The sequence below is a fragment of the Mus caroli genome, unplaced genomic scaffold (assembly GCF_978045245.1).
Source record: "Mus caroli unplaced genomic scaffold, Mus_caroli_1 scaffold_6, whole genome shotgun sequence".
Classification (NCBI taxonomy): Eukaryota; Metazoa; Chordata; class Mammalia; order Rodentia; family Muridae; genus Mus; species Mus caroli.
In genome coordinates, this window is record NW_028227261.1 from 55,723,028 (window position 1) to 55,745,396 (window position 22,369).

General features: G+C 43.4%; 1 protein-coding gene across 1 annotated transcript in view; it reads right to left on the bottom strand.

The window, feature by feature from the left end:
• Nucleotides 1-563: 563 nt before the first annotated feature.
• The window catches only part of Pgm1 (phosphoglucomutase 1), a 63,259-nt gene continuing 41,453 nt past the window's right edge, over nucleotides 564-22,369 (bottom strand). Inside the window, exons 8-11 of the mRNA XM_021159356.3 lie at nucleotides 9,015-9,150; nucleotides 5,807-5,990; nucleotides 3,751-3,885; nucleotides 564-1,183 (exon numbers count right to left, since the gene is read on the bottom strand). Of these exons, the coding sequence (XP_021015015.1) occupies nucleotides 1,094-1,183; nucleotides 3,751-3,885; nucleotides 5,807-5,990; nucleotides 9,015-9,150 (545 nt within the window). The 3' untranslated portion in view covers nucleotides 564-1,093. The remainder of the gene's footprint in view (nucleotides 1,184-3,750; nucleotides 3,886-5,806; nucleotides 5,991-9,014; nucleotides 9,151-22,369) is intronic.

The window sequence follows — 22,369 nt, forward strand, 5'->3', positions numbered from 1 at the left end:
GTAAATATTAATATTATGATTTGTTTCTCAGCATCTAGAAAGAGTCCATCAACCCAACCCTGCCTGCCTGACAACTTACTGTGGACTAGACTCTGTGCTCATGGCTTTCCATAGTTATATACTTAATGATCTCCAGGCATCCAAAGTTCATCTGGGGTCTCAGATAGGATTCAAACCCAGTCACTCGGCTTCAAAGTCTATGCCTCTAACTTCTGTGTTACCTGTGGCCTGGAAGTCTGGAGGGTTCTGCTTCTGCCCCATTAGCAGGCCTGGGACAGGCAGCATTACAGGGCATATATGTGACTTTGCTCCACCAGATCTGAAAATTACCTTCTTTCCCAAGTCATTGCACCAAGGTTTCTTTGATAACCTTGGGGGTTATCCAGCAGCCACTGTCCTGATGAGATTAAAAATTATAGTTCTTAAGTGGAAGGATATTCAACCTGCCCAGAAATCAGGTTTTTCTGGCTAGGCCATCAAAACAAAATACAATACCCCCTCTTCATACAAGGCAGACCATCTGTTTTCCTTCTTTGTAGTTAAGAATAAAAGCGACAACAGGCAACTGTAGCACATTCTGCTTTAATACCCCACAGATCTGTGCAGATGGGAGATGCAAAATAACACAGAGGTCTGAAGGCAAGCGCATCTCACTCAGAGCGAAGGCACCAGGAACCGAATTCTGTTGGATTACATGTAAACACACATGGGAAGACTTTCACAGTGAAGCAGGAACTTTGATATCATTTTACAGGCATACCCCATGGACAGGAGATGGCCTTGTTGCTGATCCTCCACCTCCAAATCTTTACAGTGTAGTGTACTGTACCTGATGCAGGGAGACAAGGGCTCACACAGCAGCAATTCAATAGGGCAAGAGAAGGAACAGACACGGGTGCAGGCCCTCGGGTCTGCTTTCCCTCTCCCCCACACAGTGGCAGTGCCTCACAAATGGCTGTTTATCAAAGTGGGAAGTAAAAAATCAAGACCAAGTCCTAAAAGGCCCAGGCAAATACACTGTTTCTGTCCGTGCTCTTCAATCAGGTGGCATGGATAGTCCTGGGGGAGGGATATGCCACATCTGGCCATCTTTCTAGGTGATGACAGTGGGTGCAGTGCGGCCTGTCCTCTCCTGGAGCTGGGACACTTTCAGAGCAATGGAGATCAGGGGCGCCAACATGACCTGGGAGAAACACAAAGAACCCTTCCCATCACTTTTCTAAACAGATCTGTGGTCCACGAGTCCACCCACCCACCCCACGTACCAGCATGCCTGAAGCTCTTTTAAGTAAAAAGCAAACCCAAGCCTGGCTCCAGCACCCCTTACCCCAGTGAATGAACTCTGTGGTCTATCCTGCAAAGCAAGCAACCGTACCATCCTTGATATTTCTTCTCCATATGCCCCACATAGAACTCATCAAGCCTAAGAGACCCTTTTGCTGTGAATCTCTCACCATGGGACTGGATTCTCGTAAGCCCTGTGCTGTTACTCCTGATAAAAACACTGCTCTCTCAGATACTTCTGCATCCCCTGAGCTGATTCTCACACTGTACCAAAAGAGACCTTTCAGGGCTGGTGAGATGGTTCAGTGGTTGAGAGCACTGGTTATTCTTCCAGAGGTCCGGAGTTTAATTCCCAGCAACTACATAGTGGCTCACAACCATCTATAATAGGATCTGATGCCTTCTGTTGTCACACAGACACAAAGGAAAACAGACCGCTCATAAACCTAAATAATTTTAAAAAGGAGAGAGAGACCTTTCACATCCACCCACCCCATTCAAAGTTCCTTCGAGGCACTGGGGGAAACGAGGGGGTGGATTCCACTGTTGAAATGAATCATCTTTGATATTAGACAAACGAAAACTATTCATCTAGTTAAACTACCCGTTTTCCAGTGCAGGAAACTGATACCACACCATACCAGAAGTGCGGCTTGACTAGACACAAATGGCCCAGAACAGGACCTTTGCTTGCTATTGCTGCCTTTCATCCACACCAGATCATGCTAACTGGGAAAGCCAGCCCTACCCGCTGAGACTACCACATGTCGCTGCCCTTGGGGCTCAGACACACCAGCTACAGAATAAAGGCAGACGCTCCCCAGCTGGACGGTGGTGTCTGCGGGCACAGAGGGAGCCCCAAGCTTTTATGATCCTCCATCCTGGGAAGTTAGGTTCAAAAGACATATATTTTTCATTCTTTCCGTCTAGCATGGATCGGGCTTTTGTCTTGAAGGTAAAAGGAAATGAGTATGTGCACCTTCCGCCTCGTCTCCTTCTCTGTTATCTCAGGGACCTGCAGTACTGACGCCCAGGGCCCTTGGTTCAAGTTCTAGGGATGCCAGAACCGCACAAGGATGTGAAGATTACAGATGTTGGGACCTGGTTACTGGAAAAAGTGTGAAAGAGAAGCAGCTCTTGCCACTTCCTTAGTAACAAAAGCAACTGCACACTAAGTGTCCAGTCAAATCCAGACACAGGAAGCAGAAGGCTGGCTGCAAGGACTGTCAGGAAAACAGGCTGACCCCTGAAAAGTAGGCTTCAGCTCTGCAAAAACTGAGAAGGTTGGGATCTGAGGATGCGCTGGGCACAATGCAAGTGTGCACAATGTTACTGAACTGCAGACTTCAAAGACACAGTAAAGCAGCTTGTTTACATTTTTTATAACTAAAAACTGGGTGTCAAAAATTTGAATTAAGCAACTATAAGAAAACCATTCTTCTTTATGTTTTTAGTGTGCGCGTGTGTATATATGCACAGCATATATGAACACACAGGCATAAAACAGCACACACGGCAGGTCAGAAGACAGCTCAGAGAGCCAGTTCTTCCACCATGAGGCTCCCGGGGCTCAAGCTCAGGTCAGGAGAGCCATGGTGAGGTCATCAGCAGCACTAAACTGACTTGGTTGATTTTTACTCTTTTAAGATTTCTTTATTTATACATCATATGAAGAACCAATTCGAAGATCCATTCTCATGTAACCACGAACGAATAGAGCACAGGCTGGTAATGCCTGCTTGCTCTTCTGTGCCTTGGTACCCTTATCAGTACGAGGAGAATAAGAGTCTATAGAATTTGGGAATAATGAAGAGGGGCTGGGGCAGAGAAGGGCACTTGCTATGTACACAAGCATTGCCATGTGTATTAAATTTCCAGCACCCGCATGAAGCAAGCTGTGCACATACTAAGAATCCCAGAACTCTGGGGAGCACAGATGGGGGTGGGGGGTCACCGGCTATGTGACAGCCTAGCTTCAGGCTTAGTAAGAGACCCTGTCTGGAGGGAGTAAGGTGGAGCATGAAGGTGAGGCACTGGATGTCTTCCTCTGGCTCCCAGGAGCACAGAAACATGCATCACATACATACATAACACAGAGAGAGGGAGGGAGGGAGGGAGGGAGGGAGGGAGGGAGGGAGGGAGGGAGGGAGGGAAGGGGAAAGGGAAGGGGAGAGAGGGAGAGAAGGAAGGGAGGAGAAAGGGAGGAGAGCATTAACTGACTGTACCTATACAACGGGCTTAGTAAACAGCAAATGTTCAGCAAAGCTAATGATTCCTGTGGTAGTTACCAGGCACTTTTGCTGTAACGTACAAAGGGGAGAACCAGTACAACTGGTGACATGATGGGTTGACCTGATGGTGACCTAAGGGGCTGTTGACACCTGGCAGTGACATCATGGGCTCAGCAGACCCCGATCACTCTCTTGAACCAAAACAACAAAGCAGGGTACAGGGCTTAGCCATTACCTGGGGATCCTGGTTGATCTTGGCAACATCCTTCTCGTAGCTATCAATATACAGCCGGATGGTAGCCCCTGCACTCCCGGTGCCACTCAGTCTGAAGATGATACGAGAACCATCTGCAAAAATAAGCCGCAAGCCCTGCAAACAGATAAGCAGACGGTTTTCCCACCAGATCCTGAAAGGGGGACTGAAGCCTGGCAGACCCTGAGTTGTCCATTTGGAGACCTAGTCTTATCCATCAGAGGATTAGATCCTTGACAGATGGCAGCAATCGAGCCCTGTGAGACTGGCTTCTATCAGCCTCTCACTGCATCCAGACCAAGAGGCTTAAGTCATGTAGGACAGCATTTCCAGGGTCATCTGGGAGATAGGCTTGTGGTGATCGATGCTGGGTGCCATGAGGCTCCTTCTCCTGCCTATTTCCCTGTGATTCATGGGCTGGTCGTTTCAGTTTGAAGCTTAATAAATAAGTAAATCTGCTAGATGCAGAGGTCTGCCTCATGGCCCTTGAGGGAACTACAGGCAGATGAGAGGAAGAGCTCTTTATAAAGCCCTTGTAGGAGATCTCACAAAGGGGGCCACATGCCCTAGACAGTAGGAACAGGTACTCATACTACCCCAGCATGATCCAGGGTCAATCATCTCAGGATGACTCAAGTGAGGTCCGGGTGGGAGCAGGGCCTTTTTCTCTTTCCCTTCCATCCAGTACCTTTACGCCTTACTTAAGGGAGAGGTTGAAGACTCGTGATATATTTCTCAGTGTAAAGAAGAAAGGCTACCACCTAAGGACCCTTCACTCTTTATGAGTCTATCTGAGCTTTGTGTGATGCCCGAGACTAACCAGAGGGAAAGGTCCTTGTCTCCTGGGGTTTGTCACCACTTCAAAATTCCAATTCTTTAGATTTACTGTGAGGGCTGCAGGTGGGATGTGCAGAGCGTGTTCTCCAGCTAGTCAATGCAGAGGATACAGTCACCCCCACTCAACACGTTTTCCTTTTTAAAAGTATCCCAGGGTTGTCTTTATCCTCAGATTTCAGCATGAAGCTTCTGGTATCTCCCTGTTTCCTTTGGGTCCTTCTCTCTCCTACGTCTTCTTCCTGCTAAGTGCTTCAGTATTCTCATTCTATGGCACAGAACACAGCCTAGCTTCCTAGTGTGCCTCTGACCTAATAACTCCTACTGAGAGGCTTCCAGTGAATCCCCAAACCCGTCCCCTCCAAAACATGGCAAATGCCTTATTTAAAAAAAAAAAAAAGGAGGCCAAAGCTCTGCATCTCTCAGAAAGAGCAAGCAGGGGGGTTAGGGTGCGACGACACCCCCTTCACCCCCTTCGTTGTTTCTGCTTCTGAATCCCCAGACATAACTCCATTCCCTGTCAGCAGGGAACAGATCTGAAAGTGAGTGGACCCTGGTTCTCAGTGACCAAAGAGAGAAGGGTCGATGCCCTGAGCCTTAGGTACCTTTTATGAGAAACCCCAGCCATCTGTTACCACCCAGGATGGTCCAGATCCTCAGCTCTGCTGTCCTACTGTGCACTGCCTTGTCAGACGGCCACAGATAACAACAGTGGGGATTTCTAACCAAGAGGACTGCCTTAGAAAGGCATATCCTTATTGTGGGTCTGGAACATGTGAAAGGAGACCATGTGGTGTCATTTATGACGTCACACTGCTGCGATGCCTGCAGAGAGAAGAACTGATCTCTAGGGCCACTGTAACATTCGTCTATAGTTTTAAGACTTTCCCATACATCCCAACATGGCATCTTGAGTATAATTATGAAACTTCCTCTGGCATATAGGCTCAGAGTTCTAGCATGGAGAATCAGGGGGCTGCAAAGAACTATGGCAAAAAAAAATAATAATAAATAATAAAAACCACTCTCCCTATGAGTACGCATGAGAGTCAAATGTAATTTGGCAGAAACCCAGCTGGGAACCACTGACCCAGGAAAACACACTGCCAAGGAAGCACAATCGAGGGGCCGTCTCCTCGTTTCCTCTTGAGGCAGAGATGGCGCTCTAGGGTATCTCTCTCATATACTCACAATCGGCTCCTACCTGATTTTTTGAAACGCTTCCATCTACTGGGTCACTATATTCAAAGTTATCCGCTTTCTCCACAGTGTAGACTTTATCGTTTGCTGAGAACTGCTTCCCCACAAAGGAGCGGTCCAGCATCAGGGCCTCCAGGTCCTTCATCATTTTGTTTGCACCCTCAGCTTCTACCTCCTCGTAGTCATACCTGGAAGAAGTTATGTAGTTGAGAGCCCAGGGTTGATTTCACAGCATCTGAGGTGAGCAGCATTGTCTCCATCCTTGGCCCTCCCCAAAAGCCATCTACCTTCAGAAGGCTGCTTTTCAAAAGCTGTGAGCTTGTCAGTCAGCAGGGACGGAGTGGGCTGCGGGGAGGGGTGTGTGAAAGGAGAGCTTAGAAGAAAGGGGAAGGGCCTTCTGAATAGCCAGAGGACTCCTGGCTTGTGTTTTCACAGAAAGAGGCTCTAAGATGCTTCAAAGGAGACATCACCTACTGCCACATCTCCACATCTTCAGGAGGGAACATGAACAGCTCTCTGACCTCCAAAAAATTGCTAAGTCAGCCAGCATATAACTTAGGCTCTTTTTGTCCAAGCTTCTATTGCTCTTACAAGGCAAGGGCTGGGCGTACCCTAGGCTTTGGACCTGTGTGGTGCTGTGAGTCTGTGGCTTCACAGAGTTCCAGTCTCCACAGGAATCTCCTTGAGCTAGGCCAGGATGCCAGAGACCAGATAAGCAGCCAAAAGCTAACTAGCTGTGCATCAAACACCAGGCTCCTTCAGCGGGCCATGTATTCTGCTTTAAATTTAGCCTGGCAGAGGATGCCTTCAGTGGATGATAAAGGGTCAAGAAAAGAAAACAGCTGTACCACAAATCAGATTCTGTGATTATTATTTTCTTTCAAGATTTGTTCTCCACCTCTTTTTTTTTTTTTGTGAAGCTAAAGACACTTGCACGCTTTGTCTTAACCTGGCAGTGCATGTCCTCTTGAAACAGACACCAAGATGGCAGAACCCATTTGTTTGCAATAGTGAAACAAATACAAGATGTGCACTGTAACACCTCTGAGACATGAGGAATATTGCAGAATTATGGCCAACTTATGCTGGCTCCAGGAGTCTTCGAAGCTGAGACAAAATAGCCCCCTCCCTACTGAAGCTGGCGCTTTCCCTCCGTTAGGATGATAAAGGGCAAGAAATTACAACCAGGCTTCTGCCTCATGCCTGTGACCTTTGGGTGTTTGGGAATAAAGATCTTTAAATCCCAAAACACAGAGGGTTGGAATGGAAAGAATGCTGGCTTTGTAACCAGCCAGAGCAGACTAAGACTCCAGCAAAGAACGGTCAGTTATCCTGGCTCTTGGCATCTAGGTTGTATTGTCAACTAATGGTCTTGAGGCTTATGACAGACAGCAGTGTGGCAGTGTCTAATGTTATTCAGCGAACGGAGGAGTCAAAACCAATCCTTGATTGTGGTTGTTGTAGTTGATAACTAGTGAAGCCATGGTGAGACATTTCCAATATGGAGGTGTGTTTATGTATCAAGAGTGAAGCTCTGAACACCACTCCACCTTACTCCACCCTGGTTACTGTTCACTCATTTATCTATTCAAGGGGTATTCACACGGTGTCTCTATGATTCAGGAGACACCGCAGAGCATAAAACCAACATGGTGTGGTTGTTGTGAAATTCTGGGCCTAGAGAGTGAGTACATGATTGTTACTGTGAATTACCAGCTGTTCTTGCTCCTAGAGAGGACATTCCTGATTGGTTCCCAAGACTTCTTCATGATAAGACATGGCAGCTTTTTTTTTTTTACTTATACTTTCAACAGAAGAGTACTTTAATCAGAATTCTCTTGGAAGATTGGTGAGTTCAAGTTGCTTAGGGTTGAATTCTTTTCTGACTTTCTAAAAACCATAGACTATTAGCCCTGGGATATACATACATTTATTTCTCTTTTAAAAACATCTAGTCTAATGCACCCATTTTATTAAAAAGGCAACTAAGAAAACAAACAAAAACAACAACAGAAATAAGAACAAACAAAATAAAGCCAGGCATGGTGGGCCATGTCTTTTACGGCAGCACTTGTGAGGTAGAAGCAAGCAGATTGCTGCGAGTTTGAGGTCTGAGGCTAGCCAGGGCAACACAGTGAGACCCTGCCTTGGAAAAATAAAACGCAAAACAAAAATCGCAACTGAGGTCCAGAGAAATCATATCCATAGCTTCTTACATATGAATGCTTTATGTAATATACTTTTTCATAAAAATATTACGATCCAGGGAAACAATTCTTTAATTTTTGCACTTATTAAAGAACAGGCAAAAAAAAAAAAAAAAAAAAAAGAACAGGCAAATTAGAAATAGTGAAAAACACTACTGGTTAAAAAAAAAAAAAAATTGGGGGTTTCCAGGTCTTGAACCCAAAGCTTCCCATATAATGACCACATAGACACTTTATTAATCAGCTACATCTCTAGCCCTACCCCACATTTTGATACTTCTTAAAAATAAGTATATATGGTAAAAAAAAATAATTGTTAAGTGTTTTTAATCATTTTGTTTCCAGTATAATCTGGAGTACCTGGGGGAAAGAAAAATAGAGAGTAAATATCTGTTGAATCAATGACTGAGAAGATAACAAACAGCCATGGATCCTATTGACTCAATGACTGGGAAGATGACAAACAGCCGTGGGTCCTACCCAATGAGTAAGAAAAGCTGATCTGAACTGAGCATTGTTTCCAGAACTTAAGGAGAATCATTTTCAGGCTTTTTAAGCTCTAGAGTTTACAAAACACCTCCAGACTCTGATGTCACTCAATAGCCAAAGCGACATTCTTCTTTCTACAGATGAGGAAACTGAACGCAAAGGTTAAATGACTCCCTAACTCAGAAAGGTACAAATTCATATTCAAATCTATTTCTGTGAGTCCAAACCCAGTGTTATCATCCTGCCAACCTGACGGATATATTTAGAAATGCTTATAAAAGTATATATTCTTTTAATTAGGCTAGCTATTTTTTTTTAAATCCTTGTTCTTTATGGCTGGCTTAAAAACTGACTTCACCTTGATCCTGATCAAATCATGTTCAAAGTCCCCAGCTTAAGAAGGTGAGGGAACCTGAGTGTCCTTATCATTACAGAGAGAACAAACACTGCCTGTCTGAGAATTCTCTCTGTTCACTTTCCCACCATCCCTCGAACACCATCCAGACTGTGTCTTACCTGGTAAAGAAGTTCCGACCAAACTTCTGCCAGTGGTCTTTGAGGATGTCCTCCACACTCTGTTTGCGGGTGGCCAGAATGGAGAGCCAGGCCAGGACGGCCCACAGTCCATCTTTCTCTCGGATGTGGTCTGAACCTGAAAGGAGATGAGAAACGTGGCTTTTCAAGAGTCCTTGAGAGCCAGCCCAGCAGTACTCAGGCTACTGAAGCAGTCAAGTGCTCTGAGGACTGCAGGACACAGAAGGGCTCACAGATGCAACAAAGTAACACAGCAGTTACAAACAATGGGAGTAACTTAGGAATCAAATTGGCAGACATCACTAAGCAACTGTGGGATAACCTGGTAGAGCTTGGTGTGTCAACTACAAAGTATTAATGTAGGAGGAAAAAGTCCCATAATAATAAATAGTAATAAAATGGCTATTGTAAATTCTCAGTAAACCAAAACAGTCTGTAGCACAACGGAATAAAACAAAGCCCCCAGACAGAAACACAGATATAGGAGAGGCTCAAGTCAATAAAGTCTCACTTTGAGCCTATGGTAAAATAGTGCGTCGTTCTTAGTGACGTTACCATAGCTGGCTTATTACGATAAAGAAACTTCAGGGTTTGTTCCTTAAAAAGAAATCCATTCAAATTTAGAAATGGAAAACCCTACTAGGCATGATAGTGTCCACATGTGATTCTAGCACAGGGTGGTGGAGGCAGGAAGATCAGAAGTTCCAAGTTCAACTTCAAAAAGTATGTGTGTGGATGGGGTGTGGGGTGTATGGGAATGAAAGCCTTTAAATACTAGAAAATATGTAAATTTCTTTTTACTCTTGAGAGTAATAAATACAGGTAAAGCCATTATTCAGAAAGAGACACACCTGACATATTTATCAGTAAAAATACCTATTTCTTCATAGCACTATACTATAGATAGAAGTAAAGGTCACTGACACAGCTTAAAGGATCTACATATTTACAATTATAAAACAAATGATTGGACTGCTGGTGAGTGGAACACAGCTTCTGCTCCAGTCCAATCACGCGGGACCTGAGACTGCTTTGGTTGGGGAGGGAGAAATCCGGCCTACATAGGGCCACAAGCCTCTTCCGGTCAGAAAAGCACCGGGGTAGCTAGGGCGCAGGGTCGGCTGACACTCGCCAGCTACCCACGACCCCCGCCACAGGATTTTGAGACTGCTGGTGAGTGGAACACAGCTTCTGCTCCAGTCCAATCACGCGGGACCTGAGACTGCTTTGGTTGGGGAGGAAGAAATCCGGCCTACATAGGGCCACAAGCCTCTTCCGGTCAGAAAAGCACTAGGGTAGCTAGGGCGCAGGGTCGGCTGACACTCGCCAGCTACCCACAACACCCACCACAGGATCTTAAGACTTCTGGAGAGTGGAACACAGCTTCTGCTCCAATCCAATTGCGCGCGGGACCTGAGACTGCATTAGTTAGGGAAGCAGAAAACCGGCCTGAGTAGGACCACAGGCCTCTTCCGGCTGGACCAGCACCGGGGTACCTCCAGCTACCCACGACCCCCGCCACAGGATTTTGAGACTGCTGGTGAGTGGAACACAGCTTCTGCTCCAATCTTTAAACAGTGACAACGACAACAACTAACCCCAGAGATTACCAGATGGCGAAAGGTAAACGTAATAATCTTACTAACAGAAACCAAGACCACTCACCATCATCAGAACCCAGCACTCCCACTACGCCCAGTCCAGGCACCCCAACACACCGGAAAAGCTAGACACGGATCTAAAAGCTTATCTCCTGATGATGGTAGAGGACTTCAAGAAGGACTTTAATAACACACTTAAAGAAATACAAAGGAACACTGGTAAACAGGTAGAAGACAGTAAAGAGGAAGCACAAAAATCCCTTACAGAATTGCAGGAGAACACTGCTAAAGAGTTACAAATCCTTAAAGAAAAACAGGATAACCTAATCAAACAGGTAGAAGTCCTTAATGAAAAACAGGAAAACACATCCAAACAGATGATGGAAATGAACAAAACCATACTAGACCTAAAAAGGGAAGTAGACACAATAAAGAAAACCCAAAATGAGGCAACACTGGAGATAGAAACCCTAGGAAAGAAATCTGGAACCATAGATACCAGCATCAGCAACAGAATACAAGAGATGGAAGAGAGAATCTCAGGTGCAGAAGATTCCATAGAGAACATCGGCACAACAATCAAGGAAAATGTAAAATGCAAAAAGATCCTAACTCAAAACATCCAAGAAATACAGGACACAATGAGAAGACCAAACCTACGGATAATAGGAGTGGATGAGAATGAAGATTTTCAACTCAAAGGACCAGCAAACATCTTCAATAAAATTATAGAAGAAAACTTCCCAAATCTAAAGAAAGAGATGCCCATGAACATACAAGAAGCCTACAGAACTCCAAATAGACTGGACCAGAAAAGAAATACCTCCCGACACATAATAATCAGAACAACAAATGCTCTAAATAAAGATAGAATACTAAAAGCAGTAAGAGAAAAAGGCCAAGTAACATATAAAGGCAAGCCTATAGGAATTACACCAGATTTTTCACCAGAGACTATGAAAGCCAGAAGATCCTGGACGGATGTTATACAGACACTAAAAGAACACAAATTCCAGCCCAGGCTACTATACCCAGCCAAACTCTCAATTAACATAGATGGAGAAACCAAAGTATTCCACGACAAAACCAAATTCACACATTATCTCTCCACGAATCCAGCCCTTCAAAGGATAATAACAGAAAAAAACCAATATAAGGACAGGAACCACGCCCTAGAAACAACAAGAAGGTAATCCCTCAACAAACCTAAAAGAAGACAGCCACAAGAACAGAATGCCAACTTTAACAACAAAAATAACAGGAAACAACAATTACTTTTCCTTAATATCTCTTAATATCAATGGACTCAACTCCCCGATAAAAAGACATAGACTAACAAACTGGCTACACAAACAAGACCCAACATTTTGCTGCTTACAGGAAACTCATCTCAGAGAAAAAGATAGACACTACCTCAGAATGAAAGGCTGGAAAACAATTTTCCAAGCAAATGGTATGAAGAAACAAGCTGGAGTAGCCATTCTAATATCTGATAAGATTGACTTCCAACCCAAAGTCATTAAAAAAGACAGGGAGGGACACTTCATACTCATCAAAGGTAAAATCCTCCAAGGGGAAATATCAATCCTGAATATCTATGCTCCAAATACAAAGGCAGCCACATCCATTAAAGAAACTTTAGTAAATCTCAAAGCACACATTGCACCTCATACAATAATAGTGGGAGACTTCAACACACCACTTTCACCAATGGACAGATGATGGAAACAGAAACTAAACAGGGACACAGAGAAACTAAGAGAAATTATGAATCAAATGGATCTGGCAGATATCTACAGAACATTCTATCCTAAAACAAAAGGATATACCTTCTTCTCAGCACCTCATGGTACCTTCTCCAAAATTGTCCACATAATTGGTCACAAAACAGGCCTCAACAGATACAAAAATATTGAAATTGTCCCATGCATCCTATCAGATCACTATGGACTAAGGCTGATCTTCAATAACAAAATAAATAATAGAAAGCCAACCTTCACGTGGAAACTGAACAACACTCTTCTCAATGATACCTTGGTCAAGGAAGGAATAAAGAAAGAAATTAAGGACTTTTTAGAGTTCAATGAAAATGAAGCCAAAACATACCCAAACTTATGGGACGCAATGAAAGCATTTCTAAGAGAAAAACTCATAGCTCTGAGTGCCTCCAAAAGGAAACTGGAGAGAGCACACATTAGCAACTTGACAACATACCTAAAAGCACTAGAACAAAAGGAAGCAAATTCACCCAAGAGGAGTAGACGGCAGAAAATAATCAAACTCAGGGGCAAAATCAACCAAGTGGAAACAAGAAAAACTATTCAAAGAATCAACCAATCAAGGAGCTGGTTCTTTGAGAAAATCAACAAGATAGATAAACCCTTAGCCAGACTCACTAGAGGGCACAGGGAAAGCATCCTAATTAACAAAATCAGAAATGAAAAAGGAGACATAACAACAGATCCTGAAGACATCCAAAACACCATCAGATCCTTCTACCAAAGGCTATACTCAACAAAACTGGAGAACCTGGATGAAATGGAGAAGTTCCTAGACAGATACCAGGTACCAAAGTTGAATCAAGATCAGGTTAATGATCTAAACAGCCAAAGAAATAGAAGCAGTCATTAATAGTCTCCCAACTAAAAAAAGCCCAGGACCAGATGGGTTTAGTGCAGAGTTCTATCAGACCTTCAAAGAAGATCTAATCCCAGTTCTTCACAAACTATTCCACAAAATAGAAACAGAAGGTACTCTACCCAACTCATTCTATGAAGCCACAATTACTCTGATACCTAAACCACAAAAAGACCCAACAAAGATAGAAAACTTCAGACCAATATCCCTTATGAATATTGATGCAAAAATCCTCAATAAAGTTCTTGCTAACCGAATCCAAGAACACATCAAAACAATCATCCATCCTGACCAAGTAGGTTTCATCCCAGGGATGCAGGGATGGTTCAATATACGGAAATCCATCAACGTAATCCAGTATATAAACAAACTCAAAGACAAATCCACATGGTCATCTCTTTAGATGCGGAAAAAGCATTTGACAAGATCCAACACCCATTCATGATAAAAGTCTTGGAAAGATCAGGAATTCAAGGCCCATACCTAAACATGATAAAAGCAATCTACAGCAAACCAGTAGCCAACATCAAAGTAAATGGTCAGAAGCTTGAAGCAATCCCTCTAAAATCAGGGACTAGACAAGGCTGTCCACTTTCTCCATACCTATTCAACATTGTACTTGAAGTCCTAGCCAGAGCAATTCGACAACAAAAGGAGATCAAAGGGATACAAATTGGAAAAGATGAAGTCAAAATATCACTCTTTGCAGATGATATGATAGTATATATAAGTGACCCTAAAAATTCCACCAGAGAACTCCTAAGCCTGATAAACAGCTTCGGTGAAGTAGCTGGATATAAAATTAACTCAAACAAATCAATGGCCTTTCTCTACACAAAGAATAAACAGGCTGAGAAAGAAATTAGGGAAACAACACCCTTCTCAATAGTCACAAATAATATAAAATATCTTGGCGTGACTCTAACTAAGGAAGTGAAAGATCTGTATAATAAAAACTTCAAGTCTCTGAAGAAAGAAATTATAGAAGATCTCAGAAGATGGAAAGATCTCACATGCTCATGGATTGGCAGGATCAACATTGTAAAAATGGCTATCTTGCCAAAAGCAATCTACAGATTCAATGCAATCCCCATCAAAATTCCAACTCAATTCTTCAACGAATTAGAAAGTGCAATCTGCAAATTCATCTGGAATAACAAAAAACCTAGGATAGCAAAAACTCTTCTCAAGGATAAAAGAACCTCTGGTGGAATCACCATGCCGGACCTAAAGCTCTACTACAGAGCAATTGTGATAAAAACTGCATGGTACTGGTATAGTGACAGACAAATAGACCAATGGAATAGAATTGAAGACCCAGAAATGAACCCACACACCTATGGTCACTTGATCTTCGACAAGGGAGCTAAAAACATCCAGTGGAAGAAAGACAGCATTTTCAACAAATGGTGCTGGCACAACTGGTTGTTAACATGTAGAAGAATGCGAATCGATCCATTCCTATCTCCTTGTACTAAGGTCAAGTCTAAGTGGATCAAGGAACTTCACATAAGACCAGAGACACTGAAACTTATAGAGGAGAAAGTGGGGAAAAGCCTTGAAGATATGGGCACAGGGGAAAAATTCCTGAATAGAACAGTAATGGCTTGTGCTGTAAGATCGAGAATTGACAAGTAGGACCTCATGAAACTACAAAGCTTCTGCAAGGCTAAAGACACCATCAATAAGACAAAAAAAAACACCAACAGATTGGGAAAGGATCTTCACCTATCCTAAATCAGATAAGGGACTAATATCCAATATATATAAAGAACTCAAGAAGGTGGACTCCAGAAAGTCAAATAACCCCATTAAAAAATGGGGCTCAGAACTGAACAAAGAATTCTCACCTGAGGAATACCAAATGGCAGAGAAGCACCTGAAAAAATGTTCAACATCCTTAATCATCAGGGAAATGCAAATCAAAACAACCCTGAGATTCCACCTCACACCAGTCAGAATGGCTAAGATCAAAAATTCAGGTGACAGCAGATGCTGGCGAGGATGTGGAGAAAGAGGAACACTCCTCCATTGTTGGTGGGATTGCAAGCTGGTACAACCACTCTGGAAATCAGTCTGGCGGTTCCTCAGAAAATTGGACATAGTACTACCGGAGGATCCAGCAATACCTCTCCTGGGCATATATCCAGAAGATGTCCCAACCGGTAAAAAGGACACATGCTCCACTATGTTCATAGCAGCCCTATTTATAATAGCCAGAAGCTGGAAAGAACCCAGATGTCCCTCAACAGAGGAATGGATACAGAAATTATGGTACATTTACACAATGGAGTACTACTCAGCTATTAAAAAGAATGAATTTATGAAATTCTTAGCCAAATGGATGGACCTGGAAGGCATCATCTTGAGTGAAGTAACACAATCACAAAAGAACTCACACAATATGTATTCACTGATAAGTGGATATTAGCCCAAAACTTAGGATACCCAAGATATAAGATACAATTTGCTAAACGCATGAAACTCAAGAAGAATGAAGACCAAAGTGTGGACACTGTGCACCTTCTTAGAATTGGGAACAAAACACCCAGGGAAGGAGTTACAGAGACAAAGTTCGTAGCTGTGATGAAAGGATGGACCATTTAGAGACTGCCGTATCCAGGGATCCATCCCATAAGCAGCTTCTAAACGCTGACACCATTGCATACACTAGCAAGATTTTGCTGAAAGGACCCAAATATAGCTGTCTCTTGTGAGATGATGCCGGGGCCTAGCAAACACAGGAGTGGATGTTCACAGTCAGCTATTGGATATCACAGGGCTCCCAATGGAGAAGCTAGAGAAAGTACCCAAGGAGCTAAAGGGATCTGCAACCCTATTGTTGGAACAACATGATGTACTAACCAGAACCCCGGAGCTCTTGTCTCTAGCTGCATATGTATCGAAAGATGACCTAGTCGGCCATCAATGGAAAGAGAGGCCCATTGGACTTGCAAACTTTATATGCCCCAATATAGGGGAATGCCAGGGCCAAAAGAATGGGAATGGGTGGGTAGGGAAGTGGGGGGCGCTATGGGGGACTTTTGGGATAGCATTGGAAATGTAATTGAGGAAAATATGTAATAAAAATATTAAAAATTAAAAAAAAAACAAAAAACAAAAAAAAAAAAAAACCAAATGATTGGAGGGAAGAGAGAAGGATTACGGGAGGGGTGACCAGGAAAGGGGCAGTGAGTGGGATGTAAAGTAACTAAGTAAAAAATAAAATTAATAATAATAAATAAATAAAATTAAAAATCAGATTATTTACAACACTCAGTATAAAAAGAGAGTATTATTAGTAAGAGGAAAGTAAGTCCTAAAATAAAAACATATACTAAAGATAAACAGGCAATTCATACAAAAATATGAATCAATTATTGGGTAATCAACTAATGTAACAAAGGGCTGGCAATATTTTTAAGAAGCTAAATTAAGCCACAATGAGCAACTGTTACTTGCTTGACAATGAGCCACAGATTTAAAAATTAGAGCCTTAAGCTTAGGGGAAGCACAGTGAAAATGAGATTCTAACAAAATGCTCTTGGGTGCACTGACACCACTCTTCTGAAAAGCAATCTGAAAGAAAGTACCAAACTCTTCGGGGAAGCTAGCCTGTTCTAGGACAGTAAGGACCCATTTAGTGATGTAACATATCCTATCTGCTTGTTAAACTTCCAGCACTCAGAGACAGAGACGGGTTGATATCTGAGTCCAAGGCCAGCATGGTCTACAGAGTTGAGTTCCAGGACACTGTTCAAACAAAAACAAAAACAAAACCACCACCAACCACAAAAACTCCACCAAAATTAAGAAATTAGATCGTGTGTGTGTGTGTGTTTGTGTGTGTGTGTATGTGTAAAGACCTTTTTTAGAAGCCTGCTATGAGCCAAAACTTTCACTTTTAGCATTTTAACTTTTTATATCAAAACAAAGTATAGAGCACAGTGAGCTAATGTTCTGTTTCTTGAGGACTGCACATGAGCTTTAGAATCATGTTTCCCACATTGCCACACTCAATTCTTTACATGCCTTCCCGCCCTCCTTGGCTTTGTATCTGGCCTTGTTTTCCTTGGTACTTTAAGGTATCTGGAATGATGCCGGCCACTCTGTAGACACGTTCGGGAGCATCTTTCCTTCCTGTCTTCATCCTTTTAGACACAGCTCAAACATCCTCTTCTCTATGAGATGAGCTCTCAGAGCAGTTCTCTGAACAATTATGAGTTCTGTTGTGTTTCTTCTCCTATAGCAACCCAAGCCAGATCTTGGGGCTGATAACCATACTCCTTGAGCCCCACCCTTCTGTTTTCCCCACTAACAATGTTCTTCTTAAAGACTCGTAGCTAGTTCTGATGACAAGACTAGCATGTGAAATTTAGTAAGGAGCTATGAATATGTACATGAATGAGCAAGTAAATTAATTCATTGAATCCAAAACTTGTTTCCAAGATTTTTCTCTTGGATGGATTTCTTTGTGGGAGTTTCTATTGCTGTGATAAACATCATGGTGTGGAGGAGGAAAATGTTTCCTGTGCTGTAGTCCAGCATGAAGGGAAGAGTTCAAGGCAAGAACTTGGAGGCAGGAACCGGAGCTAACCTTACAGGAATGCTGCTAACTGCACTTCTCCCATGGTTTGCTCAGTCTGCTTTGTATACAGCCAGGACCACTGCCCAGGGGCAGCATTATCCACAGTGGGCTTGGCCTCTCACATCAATCATTAATCAAGAAAATGCCCTACAAGTTTGCCTAAAGGACGATCTAATGGAGACATTTTCTCAGTTGATAGTCCTTCTTCCCAGATATGCCTAGGTTTATGACAAGTTGACAAAAGACAACCAGGACAAGAAGGAGAGGGACATCTCAAAACCCAGATGCCTCAAGAGACACAGGCAGTGCATTTTAAGGCTTTATATTTTGGAAATATTTACACAATTTCATTATCTACTGACTTTTACTTTTTCACTCTCTTAAGGAATAGAAAGCTCCCTGCCTCTCTCGGATTTACACGTGAGATGTTAGAACAGTGCATCCTGAGGATTCTGGCAGCTTCCTCCTATGCTGGAGATTAAAGATAATTCTTTATCTATGCTCCACTTTGGTTTTGTTTTGTTTTTTTAAAGATTTATTAATTATTATTTTAGGAGCATCCGTGTGAACCTTTGTGAGTTTATGTACACCCCATGTATGCAGAAGCCTGTGGAGGCCAGAAAGGGCATAGAAAACCCTAGAACTGGCCTTAAAGGAGGTGTGAACCACCTAACATGGGCAGTGGGAACTGAACCCAGGTCCTCTGCAAGAGCAGCCCATGCCCTTAGCTGCTCAGCATCTCTTCAGCCCCTTTGTGTTTTATAGACAGGGCCTTCCCTTGTGTTCCTGAGGAAAGCCTGTAACTCTCCTGCCTCCATCCTCAGGTACTCTGATGACTACAGGTATGTGCCACCATGCCTGCACTTCCTTTTGATGAAAATAAATTAATAAATTTGAAAATTCACATCAGTTTTTCTCCCCTTTTGGGGGGGTGGGTTTTACACTGAAAGCATGAAGATATTCCCACTTCTAAAAAAAAAGTTTTTTTTTTCTTTTATGAGAAATGAAAATGGAACCTTAAAAAAAAATCATACCAAGTTTGACTAATTTATCTGGAAATACTTGAATCAGACAGACAGTCACTGTCATACACGAAGCCCCTGCCCTGGGTGACATCAACACACATTCTGGTCTGCTTGTGGGGTCTTCGATCTCAGTAACTGTTCCGTTAACCTTGGATAGAAGAAAATTCCAGGTATCTGATTAATCCTCAGGAAGGCCAGGTCAACTCTATTTCCTTCCGTGCTCTGACAAATAGTAATGGTTCCCAATGAAAGAAAGGCATGGTGCTTCTGCAGCTAACTTGCTGTCATAGCTGTGGTTCCATAGAAAGAGACAGAAAATCTCAGCTTTTGAGTTGCTGCTCCTAGGAGCCACCTGGGTCTAAATAGGTTGCTTCACTTTTTCAAAGCCTCCACTTGGTCCTTTGCAAAACTGGAGGAAAGGCTGACCTCTCACACAGCTAAGAAACATCCAGTGGAGACACAAACGGTTGGATGCTTTATAATACAAATGCAAGATGCATTTACGATTAGAAATAAGAAGAAAAATAAAATTTTTAGGGAAAGCAATGTTTTCTTTCCACCGTATTAAGCTTTCAAAACATAATGTCCTTTCATTATATACACTGGGAAGAAAGTGGGTAAATATAATCCAGGACAATTTCTCCTCTAGAAGGGGGAGCCCCACTCCTGAGATTTTTTGTAAGATGCGAGAAGCCAAGCTCACTTTAATGTAAGGCAGAGGCCACTGTCACCCCAGCTGGCAGAAGGGTAGTGCTGGGTTTTGCTCTGAGCATCTTCACTCTTGTTCTGGCACAGGGCCTGCCTGAGCCCCAAGGAATTCTGCCCTTTCAGCATCTTGCAACACCTGTCACTGTACTCTAGCTTAATCAGCACCTCGTGGTAAGGACACACTGGGCTCAGTCAGGGCATGCTCTGGGTCATAGGCAAGAAAAATGTCAACCCCAGCTGAGGGAGCCAAAAGTTAACGGTTTAGGGATTCGGTTACATTTACTAGCATGGGCATCTCAAGAGCCATGCTGGCATCTGCCTCTGCCTGATGACAGCCTGAGACAGGGGTGGAACAGCTGTCTGTCTGACTGCCTCCCTCCCTCTCCCCCCTCCCTCCCTCCTGAACACGCAACTCTCTGTTTGGAAATTTCCATGCATCCCTCGTAGCCTGGCTCACATCACCTCACCCTCACTGAGGATGGTACCTGACCCCTCTGTGCTGTGGCTACTATCCCCCATGATCATACGCTACTCCTGACTATGTGATATGCCCACCGTTGGCTCAGGACAGCTCTCAAGAAGGGCTTGCCCCAGAATGGCCAGCTCCTAGCTGCCTGGATGCAGTCCCATTCTGTTTTCCTCTGTGCTCATCTAGTGTCAATTAAAAAGGACTGACTCCACAGAAAGCCTTCTCCAGCCCACTCCAATCCTCAAGGGGTTGTCTCCCAGGAGCTCTCTGCTTAGCGTTTCTTCTGCACAGCCTCATGCCTGCCCTAGAACTGGGTTTGCTTTTTACAGAGTGCCTTTGGTGGGAAACAGTGAGTGCTGGGACAACAGGAACCGTCTTAACACGAACTACACTTTATAGTCAACAAAAAGAATCAATGCCAATGTGTTTCGAGTACTGAAGTAGGTCTCCCATCCTTGCAGGTGAGCATCAAGACAGGAGAGGAGGTAGACAGGCAGGTAAGTGTATACCTGAGTTAAAGATAATTAGGGTCCAAGCCTAGTCCCATTGGGATAGTTTGCCTGTGCCATGTCCAGACATAGGATGCTGCCATCATCCCTGGAAGGTCTGTGTGTATCAGGAAATGTACTCAAAGCTATGCAAGTAGAATGGGAAGACAGAGTACCAGGCCTTCTACAGCAGGCTATGGGGCACTCTGAGCAGAAAGCTCTGAGCACCTGGTCCAACACCTATCACTTTACATCTGTAATTACATTACATAGCTGAGGTCTGGCTTCTCTGAAAGGTAGAAACTCATATAGCCCTCCAAGAGGACCACTTGCTTACCAAATGCCTACAGCCTAACCTAGCATCAAGACTCGGTCAAGTCCAATGAGCAATTAAGGAATGATTTGGTACAAAGAAATATAAACATGTAAGGTTTTTATTAAGAAAATGAAATAGATCCCAAGATATATTAATTCATTATCACCCCTGTGTGATGTCACCATTTTTTAGATGGGATAAGGAAAAAAACAAGACAAAACCTGTGAGTGTCCAGTTGTGGAAAGATCGTAATTGACAGCAAATCTCCAAGAGATACCACCCAGTTCATTGCCAACATTTCCTCTGCGTTTCCCCAACCTTCCGTTTTCCTGAAGGATTTCAAAAACAGTGACACTCCGACTATTCATCTTTGAATTCCCTAATTTAACCTAAGTGGGTCAGAACTGCCACTGTGGGTCATCACTACCTATGGTCATGGAACAACCAGTCTGGCACCATGAGATCAACTGAAAACAACAGGCCCACTATTCTGCCTAGCTCTGCCTCCACATTCTGAGTCCTAATAAAAACCACATTCATCCCTGGCACATATAATGCTGATACCTAGGGGTGTGTGCAGACCTGCGCTTATTGTAGTTAAGTGAGAAAGTTGCTGTCTCTGTGGGAAGAACGGCAAGTGTATCCTTGGGAACGCTGTGTCAATAGCGAGGCCTGTTCTTTAAAAGCCTATGGTCTATCTCACGTCGTGAGCTACTACTTCTGAAGTCTTGCTTGTTTGTATGGCTTCTCCTTTGTAGATGCTTACTTCTTCTAACAGAGATGGCAGAGTCCTTAGTCCTGGGCTATAGAGTAGGAATGTGGCTGAGTCCTCACAAGACTCCCATCCCATTAACAAGAAGTGATGTAAGGATTTTCCATTACGTTCAAGAAAAACAAAAACCAAAAAAGTACTGATGGGTGCATGCCATTCTAGAATCATACTGGACAGCACATCCGATGACCTACAAAGGTCTTTCCCTCCTGCAGGGGTCTAAGGAGAAGGAGTGTTCTTGCCTTCTCACTCAGCAGCATTGGCTCAACACCTCTTTTACTCTGGACCCACAGGAGGCTGTCTGAATAAAATGGAAACTGGAACAGATAAAGCCCTGTCCTCGTGGAACTTACCATCTGGTGCAGCCAACACAAACAGCAGTAAATAAAATCCCTGTAGTAAGCATACAGAGGTAAGTATGTGGGGCCTGAGAAGACTCATCCTAGAAGGCCATAGAGGCTTTCCTGAGAACATCCTGCCATCAGCTGGAGAGTGCAGAAACACAGAACCTGGGGAAGACAGGATCTGAGCACTGCTGTTGGTACCTGAAGATCTGCCACCTATGACAGCAGTTGTGATATCTAGCTTTCAGGCGTCTTCTCAATGCCACACAATCCTGCTTGGCTCTGATCCACCCTGCACAATGAATGTTTCCCACATGGGCCCATGGGATAAAATGTTAGCGCATGTAGTGTGTGTGTGTGTGTGTATGTTTATGTGTGTATATATATCT